This window comes from Tamandua tetradactyla, chromosome 7 (assembly GCF_023851605.1).
Source record: "Tamandua tetradactyla isolate mTamTet1 chromosome 7, mTamTet1.pri, whole genome shotgun sequence".
Classification (NCBI taxonomy): domain Eukaryota; kingdom Metazoa; phylum Chordata; class Mammalia; order Pilosa; family Myrmecophagidae; genus Tamandua; species Tamandua tetradactyla.
In genome coordinates, this window is record NC_135333.1 from 99,710,080 (window position 1) to 99,723,023 (window position 12,944).

At 34.2% G+C, this 12,944-nt stretch overlaps 1 protein-coding gene across 2 annotated transcripts in view; it reads left to right on the forward strand.

Moving 5' to 3' along the window:
* Positions 1-12,944, forward strand: part of LRRK2 (leucine rich repeat kinase 2) — a 156,028-nt gene that overhangs the window by 26,333 nt on the left and 116,751 nt on the right. For both annotated transcript variants that reach the window (XM_077170530.1, XM_077170531.1), the window contains exons 8-12: positions 4,839-4,958; positions 5,425-5,567; positions 5,670-5,749; positions 7,107-7,213; positions 10,865-10,994. In XM_077170530.1, coding sequence (XP_077026645.1) covers positions 4,839-4,958; positions 5,425-5,567; positions 5,670-5,749; positions 7,107-7,213; positions 10,865-10,994 — 580 coding nt within the window. The remainder of the gene's footprint in view (positions 1-4,838; positions 4,959-5,424; positions 5,568-5,669; positions 5,750-7,106; positions 7,214-10,864; positions 10,995-12,944) is intronic.

Sequence of the window (12,944 nt, forward strand, 5' to 3'; positions counted from 1 at the left end):
AATATTTTGTTGTTTTCTGTGTGCAAGTCCTTTATATCCTTGGTTTAATTTATTCCTAGATATTTGATTCCTTTAGATGCTATTACTTGATTTCCCCTTGAGATTTTTCATTACTAGTGCATAGAAACACTAATTTTTGCATATTGATCATGTCCCCTGCTACATAGCTGAATTTATGTATTAGCTCTAAAGCTTTGTTGTGGATTTTCCAGGATATTCTGTATTTATGATCATGCCATCTACAAATAGGGAACGTTTTACTTTTTCCTTTGCAGTTCGGATGCCTATTATTTATTTTATTATTGCCTAATTGCTCTGGCTAGAAATTCCAGGACAATGTTGAATGATAAGTGATGACAGTGGGCATCCTTGTCCTGTTCCTGATCTTAGACAGAAAACTTTTAATCTTTCACCATTGATAATAGTGTTGGGTTTTTCATATATGTCCTTTATCATGCTGAAGAAGTTTGCTTCTATTTTTCATTTTCTAAGTGTTTTTATCAAGACAGGATGTTGGATTTTGCAAATGCCTTTTTTGCATCAATTGAGATGAGCATGCATTTTTTTCATTTGTTTTGTTGTGTTAATGTGATGTATTGTATTAATTGATTTTCTTTAGATAAATCAACCTTGCCTACCAGGGATAAATCCCACTTGATCCTGGTGTACAGTTCTTTTAATAGGCTGTTGGATTTGGTTTGCTGTATTTTTTTTTTTATTAATTAAAGAAAAAAAGAAATTAACACAACATTTAGAAATCATTCCATTCTACATATGCAATCAGTAATTCTTAACATCATCAGGTTTGCTGTATTTTATTGAGGATTTTTGCATCTAGATTCATAACCCTTATTGGTCTGTATCTTTCTTTTCTTGTGGTATCTTTAATTAGGGTGATGTTGGCCTCATAGTATGAGTTAGGAAGTGTTCCCTCCACTTCAGATTTTTGGAAGTTTGAGCAGGATTGGTGTCTTTCTAGGAATATTTGGGAAATTCACCACTAAAGCCATCTGGTGCTGGACTTTGCTTTGTTGGAAGGTTTGTTATTACTGATTCAGTCTCTACTCATAATTGGCCTGTTGAGATCTTCTCTTTCCTCTTGAGACAGTGTAGGTAGTTTGTGTGTTTCTAGGAAAGTGTCCATTTCTTCTTGGTTGTCACATTTGTTGGTGTACAGTTATGTGTAGAGATCCTCTTATAATCATTTTTATTTCTGTGGGGGTTGGTAGACATTTCCCCCCTTTTGATTGTGATTTTTGTTATTTGTATCCTTTCTCTCTTTTTCCATGTTAGTCTAGCTTAAGGTATATTGATTTTATTGATCTTTTCAAAGAAGCAACTTTTGGTTTTGTTTATTCTCTCTCTCTCTCTTTTTTTAAATTCTAATTGCATTTATCAATTTTTGTTATTTCTTTCCTCTTCTTGCTTTGGGCTTAGTTTGATTTTCGTTTTTCTAGATCTTCCCCTTGTGAGATTGGGTCTCTGATTTGAGAACTGTCTCCTTTTTTTAAATGTGAGCATTAAGAATTATAAATTTTCCTCTCAGAACTACCTTTCCTGCATTCTATGAGTTTTGATTTGTTATGTTTTCATCTCCATTTGCCTCAAGATATTGCCTTATTTCCCTTCTGATTTCTTCTTTGAGCCGTAGCTTGTTTCAGAGTATGTTAATTTCTAAGTCTTTAGGAATTCTCCAGTTCTTCATTTCTAGCTTCATTCCATTTTGGTTGGAGATGATATATTTACGATTCCAATATTTTTGAATTTACTGAGACTTGTTTTGTATCTTAACATATGCCCTTTCCTGGAGAATGATCCATGTGTATTTGAGAAGAATGTGTACTCTAGTGCTGTTAGATGAAGTGTTCTATATATATCTGTAGTCTGCTTGGCTTATAGTGTTTTTCAAGTCTTCTGTTTCCTTATTCATCTTCTGTGTAGATGTTCTATTCATTAATGTAAGCAGCGTATTAAAGTCTCCTACTATTAATGTAGAACCCATCTGGTCTCTAAAATATGACAATATTTACTTCAATTATATTGGGACTCTGCTTTTAGTGCAAATATATTTATAATTATTATGTCTTCTTGTTGTATTGAACCCTTAATTAATTGGAAGTGACCTCTATTGTCCTTCAAAACAATTTTTTACTTTAAGTCTATTTTATTTGACATTAGTGTAACTATCCCAGCTCTCTTTCAGTTATTATTTATATGGTATACTTTTTCCTACCTTTTCTCTTTCAACTTACTTGTGTCTTTAAGTTTAAAGTGTGTGTCTTATAAACAGCATATGGTTTGCTCATGCTTTAATTTTATCCAGTCTCCCAATCTCTGCCTTTTGACTGGAGAGTTTAAACCATTTACTTTTGATGTAATTGCTGTTAATGTAGGACTTTCTTCTTCCATTTTGCTGTTTGGTCTTTGTAAGTCTTATACCTTTTTTTGTTCCTTGATTCCTCCATTAATGCCTGTTTTCCTATTTATTTCATTTTTGGTAGCATACAATTTTGAGTCCTTTCTCATTTCTTTCTGTATATATCTTTCTTATGTTTTCTTTGTGTTTACCATGGGGCTCCCTTTTAACACCCTAAATCTGTACCAGTCATATTTGGTTTGATCCCAGCTTGACTTCAACAGCGTACACATATACTGTTTCTGTATCCCCTCTGCACCCCCCCCCCTTTTTGTTGTGCTTATTCCAAATGTCTTTATATATTATATTCCAAAACCATAGATTTATGATTACTTTTGATTTGTTTCTATTTTAGAGTTGTAAGAAATAAAAAGTAGCATTACATACTCCTCAAAATACAATAAAATAGTATTGGCATATATAGTTACCCATATGGTTACCTTTACTGGAGGTCTTTATTTCTTTATGCCCCTTTAGTCTACTGCCTAGTGTCCTTTCTTTTCAGCCTTTGTTTCCTTGAGTGTATCGAGGATCATGTTTTTAAAGACTTTGTGTAGTTTGTCCAGAGTGTGGTCTTCTTTCTTGATGGTTTCTGCACTTTTATGTTTTTCCTTTGGATGGACCATCATTTCTTGTTTGTCTTGTAGTCTTTGTATACTGTACAATTTTAATAAAGTCTGAGACTTAATCCCTGAGCTGTCTGTTCCTTAAGTATGTATTCTCCAGCTCGTGATATGGCAGAGATTTCCTTGAGTGTCAGGATCTAACAAAAAACAACTAATGCAAGAAATATCTTTCATAGTCTTTGAAAATTGGCTCTCCTTGGCTAGTCTTCTCCTTCAGAGTTTTGCCCTCTTATTAAGTAATTCCTCCTGAAGTGAATGTGAAGTGCATGTTCCTTGCTGTCTTCTAAATTTGTGTCTTGTCCTGAGTTTGTGCTTGCTCATGGCCTTAGGAATTCTTCTGTTTATAAGATAATGCCCTCTGTCCTCCTTTGAAATAAACTTTCTCTCTGTCCTGGCTGTTCTGTTGTATGACTTAAAGCAGGTACTCTTTTGCCCCAGGCCACTTGAACTTAATTGTTTTTTATACTGCTGTAACTGCCTGCAAGCTGCCTTTACAGCTGCAGGGTAAGTTTTGAAAGGATGAACCTGAGAGGTGTCTTCTGGGTTCAGCCTTCAGGCTGCCATTGGATAAATTGGCAGTGACATATGTGCACCACAATATGTACATAGGGATAGGCCTGGGACTCACTGTGGGAGCATAGGCTGGCTTCACATCATACAAGGGGTGGGTGGGAAAAGGGCTAGCAGGGGCACCAAGAGCTTCTACTACTATTTCTTAAAGTTGCATTTTCTTGATTCAGCACTTCACCTTTTAATTATTTTCTAGCGTTCTGAGGAAGACGGTTCTTCCATTTTTTGCTAGTTGTTCAAAGATTCTGTGGAAAAATGCGGTACTGGAGAATTGTATGCTGCCTTCTTGGTCTACTAGAAGCCTAAACTACCTCTTTATTTTGATGTCCTTGATTAGTAGTATTATTAGTATTTCTTTTGTATCTCTGGTTTTGTGTCTCATGGATAAATCAATAACTCAATAGTAAGAGCAAAAAACTTAGCTCAATAAACTAGCTCTAAAAACTTAGAGCTAAATAGGTATTTCCTTCTTGGTTCTAGAAGGAAAGCTGGTGACCGTTATGTGAGTTACAAATAAAGTGAAATGGAAGGAGGCACATCATTGACAGAAGGTGGAGAGAAAGCTATCCGTCTACTTTATATAAAGATTTCTGTAATATTATTTACAAATTATTTTCTAAAAGGTTACAGGTTTTTGTATGTGTTGCTGATTCTCAGATTAATGAATTCATAAAAATGTATGGGACTCCTTCTTGGGGTGGGTTAGAGAGGGTGAAATAATCTCTTATACTTCTAAGAACATCATAAACAAGGTTAAATCATATTAAGTGTTCAGTGAGTTCTTTGAACACTATTCATTGATGTAAAAGGATTTAATAAAGATGGAAGGTTTTTAAAATTTCTATCTACTTGAAAGCAGGACAGTTATTTTGTACAATGAGTTTCATAGTGTTATGTATAATAAACACTTCATTGTTTTTATATGATGATGGATGTGAAAGGGAGTCAAAGAACACAAAGTTAAAATAACCCAAATTGTATCATTATTTTTCAGTCACTTTTATTGTATATATAAGATAATAAATGACAGCATGAAACAAATTTTCAAAAGCTTAATCACTTCAAGCTATTTGAATTACAGTAATTATGTGGTTTTTTAAATTGTGTTTTTAATGTCAGCAAAATACTTGTCACTATGCAAATGTATTTATTTAAATACACTGTTATTAAACTTAATTTAAATTCCATGGATGACAATTCAGCTAATGCCTTATTTAAACTTTTAGGGAATTATTTTTATATTTTGGTATTAAACAACGTACATGAGTTTGTGGTGAAAGCTGTGCAGCAGTATACAAAGAATGCAGCCTTGCAAATCTCTGCACTCAGCTGTTTAGCGCTCCTCAGTAAGTAGTTTTACCGAAAACGATATTCTCATAGCTGCATTTGATCTTGAAACTTAACATGATAACAAGAAAGTCATATGTAGAGAAGGCTTTACTGTCCTAATGTGACTCATTTTCCAAGAGAGGATACTTCCAAGGAAATTAACTATGGTTACAAGTGCACATGTCTCAGTCATATAGGGTTTTGGCTTACCTCTTTAATTTAGCTTTATAATTGAGTAGCGAATGTTCTGTCGTCTACTAATTTTGTTTGGTACCCTCTTCCTTGTTTTATTATTTATTTATCTAGATGGGGTGGCAATATTATGAGTGATACTCTTACATTAGGTTTGTGATATATTAGATATGTTTTATCATCAACAAGGCCTCAACTAAAGAACAACTCACTTTGTAGGTAAAGTTTTAAGATACAAACATAGACTTGGTTATTCAAACTATAAATAAATTATATATACCTTTTTTCAAGCTGAGACCATTTTCTTAAATCAAGATCTTGAGGAAAAGAATGAGAATCAGGGGAATGGTAATGAAGAGGAAGAAGAAAAATTGTTTTGGCTGGAAGCCTGTTATAAAGCATTAATGTGGCACAGAAAAAACAAAAATGTACAGGTTGGACTTTCTTATGAATATTATAGTTATTCAACATTATGTTTGTTCAATAATCTATGTTTTGACCGGTTTCTTTTCTTTTCCTCCCCTTCTCTAATCCAGGAGGCTGCATGCTGGGCATTAAATAATCTCCTTATGTACCAAAACAGTTTACACAAGAAGATTGGAGATGAAGACAGCCAGTCAGTACTTTTGATTTTATATGATAGAAAATATCATTGATACATATAAAATACCATAACTGTAATTTTTTGTTACAAATATTTTTATATAGGCATTTATGTTTTGAGTGATGCCACAAAATAGTAATGCATATATAATGTTTTGATCTCATTGCCTTCAATAGTTAGAAAAAGATGGTATGTTTGAGAGTTATTACTGAGACATTTGGAATCAAGAATCTTTTAGTAATTTATGAATCATGGAGAAAGTTTCTTTCAGTTTCCAATCTGATCTCTTAAAAATGCCATATTAATTAATCTCAGATGATGGAAATTGAAACAATGATTAATGAGCAGGTTGTCAACATCAGGAATTAGATTTAGTTAGAAAGCTTCCTATGGTGATTCCCCAGTTCATGTGGCAATTTTGACCTGTCTGCTGTTGAGAGGGTTATTTGAAGCTGTCATCTCCTGAGGAAGCTTTCAACAGTAGTGGCATTTCAGACATAGGACCAGCCCTCTTTCCCCAAGATACAAGCTGCAGCCCAGACTTACATGTATGTGAGATTTGATTCATGTCCATATCCATTTGTGTTTTGTGGAAACTGCTTATACCTGCGTCATTTGCTCTGGGTATCCCCCGAGTTTTAAAATTTTAATGACTAACTGTGAAATGTTAAATAGTGATATTCTACATCTCAAATTTGGACAGCCTGTTTGCATAATTATCTTTATTGTCCCACTGGTCAGCAGAATGGAATTAATGACACAGATACTATTTAGTGAAACATCACTATTAAAAAAAATAATTCTTCTCAAAACCATAGGCCAGACCAGCATCCTAATATCCCACTTTAACCAATCTACTTAAGAGGTTAGGGTAAGGCAGATTCATGTTACAATTTATAATGTTTATAGCATTTACCTTCAATATCCATAGATTAAAAAAAATACAACTATTTTTAAACGAAAACATGTTTATGTTCTATACCTTTAAAGTCCACTCTATTTCTTTATGATTTTCTAGTTTCCTCTTTGTTACCTGTAAGTGTTACCTTCCTGCCTTTTTTTTCATTTCTTCTTTTTACCTTTTTCTTCCTATTACCTTTTGTTATATCTGCTGTACCTTATTTTCCTCCACTGTTTATCATCTTTGGAAGAAACATAGTAATGCTAATTGTATTAGTGTATTATGGATTTGAATGTAACTTTTAAATTTAAAACTGCTACACTAGAATTCACTCTTATAATTGGAGGTGGCTAAAGTATTGCTTATTTACCCTTACTTGTTGTTAGAGAGATTAAATAATGTAAATGAATGTTTGGGCAAATTATTAAAAACATTACTATTAATATTGTGGTTGAATTTCTGTGTAAGAGTCCCAGTTCATAGGGAAGTGATGCTTTCCATGCTGTTGCATTCTTCATCAAAAGAAGTCTTCCAGGCATCTGCAAATACATTGTCAACTCTGTTAGAACAAAATGGTAAGCAGCGCATGATATTTTTTCATAAAGAGAAATTCCTTTTATGTTTTTATTATAAAAGTAATGCCCTGTAAAAAATTCTTACCTACAGATAAATATCTGAAGTATAGATATATTGAAATAGAGCTAAAAGGATAAGGAAGAAATGAAACATTTTGATGTATATATTCTTCGGCACTTCTATGATTCTTACTCACATACTGGCATATACAGTTTATTTTTTTTCACTCTTTTATAACTGACTTTTGTATTTTTTGTATTTGTTTCCTTTCATGTTAATAAGTATAGATTCCCACATTATCATTTTTAATGGCTATGTAGTTTTCCAGTGCATGCCTCTATCGTGTTTTATGAGTCATTTTCATGTTGATGGATTTTTAGCTTCTGTCCAGTGTTTTTTTTTTTAAACCTATAATGAACACTAAAACCTACCCTTCCATTTTCCTTTATACACTATCCCCATTATTTTCTTAGGAAAGCTTTCTAGAAATGTAGCCTGTTGGAGAAATTATTCACTATTTTGAAATCTGGTAAAATTGTCCATTATAAAATTTTTATACTACAATTTTTCTTGAAATTTTTTTTTTATGTATAGTATATGTCTGTTGAGAAGTTCTATATTATCAAGGAGAAAAAAATGACTGATATTCCTATGAGAACTCCAGTTCCTGACCCCATCAGAAGGAAATACTGCCAGACAACTTTGGGAGAAAATGTATCATATAATCACTGGGACATGGTCCCCCTTGCAGGATAGGTTTAGTTGGAGAAAAATAGGGAAAAATACTGAATGCCTGAGATGGACACCAGTTTTCACCAGCTTTAGTAGAGAACCTGGCTAGGATAAAAGAAATAAAGAAACCACCTTATGCTTGCTTCTTTATACTATTATTTAAGTCAAATCAAGAGGAAAATAGTCTCTTCTTCCTTTTTCTCCTATCTAACCCCACTTCTTTGACAACATTTTTTAAAAAGGCATGGATTGGAAAGAACACTGAGAGAAGATGGGGTTGCTCTTATAGAGATAATCAGTTTAAAACGGGTAGGATGATTAAAAGGGGTAGGGAAGGAAATTCTTATTATCCTGGAACCTCCTGTATTCAGCTGTACAGTTAGGCCTGGGTGGAGTTTTCATTCCTAAACATGAGGACTGGAATTTGCTGCTTTTGTGTGGGCATCTTAGAGAGGAAACAAGCATTTACTGTGTGTGGACGGCTTTGTGCTGGCACTGTAATTCTTAACCATTGGAAGTGTCTTCTGACATGCAAACAAAACTACCATGACTTCTTCAGATTTGGACTGTTTCTTGTAATAGCATCTGAGAATGTTTTAGAGTAAACCTTGGTTTCTTTGTTGAGTCAGTTCTCTGCTCTTTCTAACCCCTTATGTCTTTGTTTCTGGTCACCTGCCACTTATACTGTCCTCAGATCTCTTTGAATTATCTTTGGGGTTCTGGTTTGGCAGCATGTTAAGAACTTGAGCATATTTACCAACCTCTGTAGGTAACTTCTCATTGAAAGACACTTGGAAACATTGGGTGTGCAGAGCAGGGTGAAGTTTTCTAGAAAATGATTGGCTTGGCAGTAAAACAAACTAGACTCTTCATGGTGGCCCTGAGGTCAAGTCACAATCTTATGACAGTCTTCTCATTTAAATAATTAATTTTTCAGTTAATATTTACTGAATTCCTACTAGGTGCCAGGCAATGCTCTTGGTACTTGGAATACATCAGTTAATAAAGGAGTTAAAAATCCCAGGCTCGTAGAGCTTAAAGTCTAGTGGGCAAGGTAGATAATAAAGGTGAAATAAAATATTTGATATGTGAAGTAGCTAAGAAATAAAGATGTGAAGCAAGGAAGGAGGTTATGAAAGGTTGGGGGCCAGAGGAGATGACAGGCAGCCACTTGAAGAGGCCTCACTGAGAAAGTGGTTATTGAGTAAAGACCTGAAAGAGACTAAATATTGTTATTGGCCTTCCAAAGAAGATGATTTACTGCTAAAATGGGTTGGTGAGGTCAACAGTATTATGTAAATAGCAGGTAACTGAAATCATATTTGTAAAATGTTCTCTTAAACTCAACTTTAGACTCTGTGATGCAATTTCTTCTTGGCTTTGAATCAAATTTCTGTTCTCGATTTTCAAGAAACAATAAACCTGTTTTCCTGAAAATCGTGCTAGTTTTACGGTTTTGTTAGTATCTAGAACAGTGTTTCTTAAATTCTGGTCCCAAGAACAGCAACATGAACTGGAAACTTGTTAAGAAAATAAATCACACAGACCTACTGAGTAAAAAACTCAGGCTGGGATCCAGCAAATGGTATTTATTATTTTTTTTGCATGGGCTGGCACCAGGAATCAAACCTGGGTCTCCCGCATAGCAGATGAGAACTCTGCCTGCTGAGCCACCATGGCTCACCCCAGCAAACTGTATCTTGTAACTGTATTTTGACAGGTTTTCCAGGTAGTTCTAATGCATGCTAATGTTTGAGAACCACTGGTCTAGAATAACTTCTTGGTAGAATTTAGCCTTTTGGGGAGGGGTTATCACACCTTCTGACCATGATCAAGCAAAATAACCAACTTCTCGGATACATAATCTTTGAAAGGTATACATAGCTTTGAAGGATATGCAATAGCAAAGAGTCTTCCAGGAATTGGTAGCATTTTAGAATATCACATCTACTTCTGAATTTTGTCCTATCTTTTTTTTTTCCCAATCCGAGGTTAACTTATTTTGAAAAATAGTACTTATGCTAAAATTTTCTAGATGTCCTTCCCTGCCAATTTGAAGTATTGAATTACAGTGTATAGAGTTGGAATTGATATTTATATAGAGGCTTTAAGACTATTGATATTTATATGGAAATTTCAAGGCAATGGATTTGAATTTAGTGAAGAGACATTATAAAGAGGAAAATTATTCCATAATCAATTCTGCAAAATAGTTACTTTTACAGGTAGAATGTAAAATCAGTTTTAAAGTGTATTGATGTGTTTCCTAAGCTTTGGCATAACTTTATGAAAGCTCATAACTTTATGCTCTACATCACTGCGTTCCATCCCTTTCACATGTGGGAGTGATGTTTGTGTGATTCACCATGGTAAGTGTACATCAGCCTGATTCTAGCCCCTGGCCCCAATCTACGCCCCCACCCAAGGAGCTAAAGGGATGGTCAGTATCTCTGCACACATGCAACTTATCCCACCTCACTAGTTTCCAGCACACTGGTGGATCTTACCTCCATATACTTAGCTTCACATTACTTTGTGAAGTATTTTGAGTATTAGAGTGAAATTTAATTCTTATTATTACTGTGGCGGGCACTCTTCTAAACCATTTTTCTGCAAGCACAGCCTTTCACATTAGCAGGGATATGGTCATCCCATGGGAACCAGCCTATTCAGTGAATAAAACATTTAAAACCAAAACCCCAGCAAGGGGCTAATAAATGGAAAAAAAAAAGATAATGAAAACAGCATATGTTTTAAAGAGATAATATTAATGATCTTTAATTTTCAATGAAATATAAATTATGTATGTATGTATGCTTCCCTGTGAATTTCGACTGTCGTAATTTACTTCATGTCTTAATTTAAAATTATGAAAATGTGCTTTCATTTCAATAAGTAATATTAAAAAAATCTTGTAGTTAATTTCAGAAAAATCCTGTTGTCAAAAGGAATATACCTAAATGTGTTGGAATTAATGCAGAAGCATATAGATTTTCCTGAAGTGGCTGAAAGTGGCTGTAAAATGTTAAATCATCTTTTTGAAGGAAGGTAAGATAGATTCCTGAGCTTATGCAGAATTTATAATATTGGAGCAGGCAGAATATCAATATTTAAAGCATATTACTAAGCATGAAAAGGAAAACTTAAGGTATTTAATGATTGAGACATTTTGCAATATACTCTCTTATCACTGAAATCACAGTGTTTATGTTATATGAACATTGAAAGGGATGGCAGAGATTGTTGAAATATGTTGAAGATTTGCCTTTGTACTTGATGTTGACTGCATTTTGAAAAATGGTAATTGCACAGCATATACCATACAATAAGTGATCAAATTGTGTAATGTGAGAGGTATAAAGAAAAAGTTAAAATCACGATATCTTCTGATTATTGCTTTTTCACAAATACATTATTATTCTTTCATTTGAATTAACCTTGTGTTCTCTTTCTGCTTTCATTCCTTAGCTCGGGAAGCTTTTAGTCACATCTAATATAAGTCCAGAGATATTAAGGTGCCATGACTTGTTAGTGGCGCGCCAGCGACCAGATACTTGATCTGGGTGTGGAAAGGGAGTAATGAGGGGTGGAACTGCTGGCTTATACAAGCCTGTATAAAAGACTAAATCTGAATTACATGTAGACAATGCCTACTGCAGAATATGGTTAGTGTCTTTTGGCATTTTATTAGACCAAAAAATGTGAGGTAAGTTTGGCCTTAAATGAATTTCAAACAAAAAGAGCCTATAAAGAAAACTTCATATGTACAAGAAAATTAAATGACCACAGACTTTTTCAGTCAAAATTGATTTTCACATCTGGTTTTTCCACTAATTTGAGCCAACTAGTTGATCTCTAAACTTCAAGTTCCTCATCTGTAAAGATGGATAATAATAGCTTTAAAAGTTGTAAGTTTATAATATAAGGATTAAATAAATAAATTTTTTAAAAAGGGGTTAGAATAATACCTGGCACATTGTATGCACTTAGCAATCATAGCTATTAGTAGTAGTACTGTTATTAAATATGAATAAATGAAGAACATTTAGCTTGATAAATTGTATATAACAAGTCTATAGCCTTGTAAGGAATGGGGTTGCACTGGGTTTTTTTTGACAGTTTTATTCACACATCATATAATCCAACCTATGTAAAAAACCAGTGGTTCCCAGTATAATCACATAGCCATTCCTTCACCACCACATTCTATATGAGGACATTTCCTTTTCTTCTGCCAAAAATCCCATACCTCTCTCCCATATCCCCTGCTTACTGACTTAGTTTTGGCATAATGCCTTTGTTACATTCATGGAAGCATATTACAATGTTACTGTTAACTATAGACCCTAGCTTGCATTGACTGTATTTTTTTCTATATACCATCCCATTGTCAACACCTTGCAATGTTGACATTCATTTATTCCCCCTCATGCAAAAAATTCTTATATTTGTACATTTAATCATCACCATTATCCACTCTAGGCATCACTAAGTTATACCATCTCAGTCTTTTTCCTCTTTATTTCCTTCTGCTGTCATACATGCCCCCAGCCCTCTTCCTCAACCATACTCACACTCAACTTTGTTCAGTGTATTTATATTATTGTGCTACCATCAGATACTGCTCCAGTATTTACTGTTTTCTGTTTTTTTTTTTTTTTTGATAATGGCCATTCTAGTGGGTGTGAGATGATATATTATTGTGATTTTGTTTTGTTTTGGGTTTTTTGCTTTGGCTTTTCAAAAGGGGAATTTAATAAGTTACAAATTGACAGTTCTAGGAAGTGAAAGTATCCAAATTAAGGCTCCAACAACAGGTTACCATCTCAAGAAAGGCTGGTTTTTCTGAAACACCTCTGTCAGCTGGGAAGTCATGTGGCTGGCATCTGTTAGTTCCTTGTTCCTGGGCTCTTTTGCTTTCAGTCTCTATCAGTGTGGGGATTCCTCACTTTGCTTCTCTGGGGCTGGCTTTCATCTCTTGGCTTCCCTTGGCTCCCT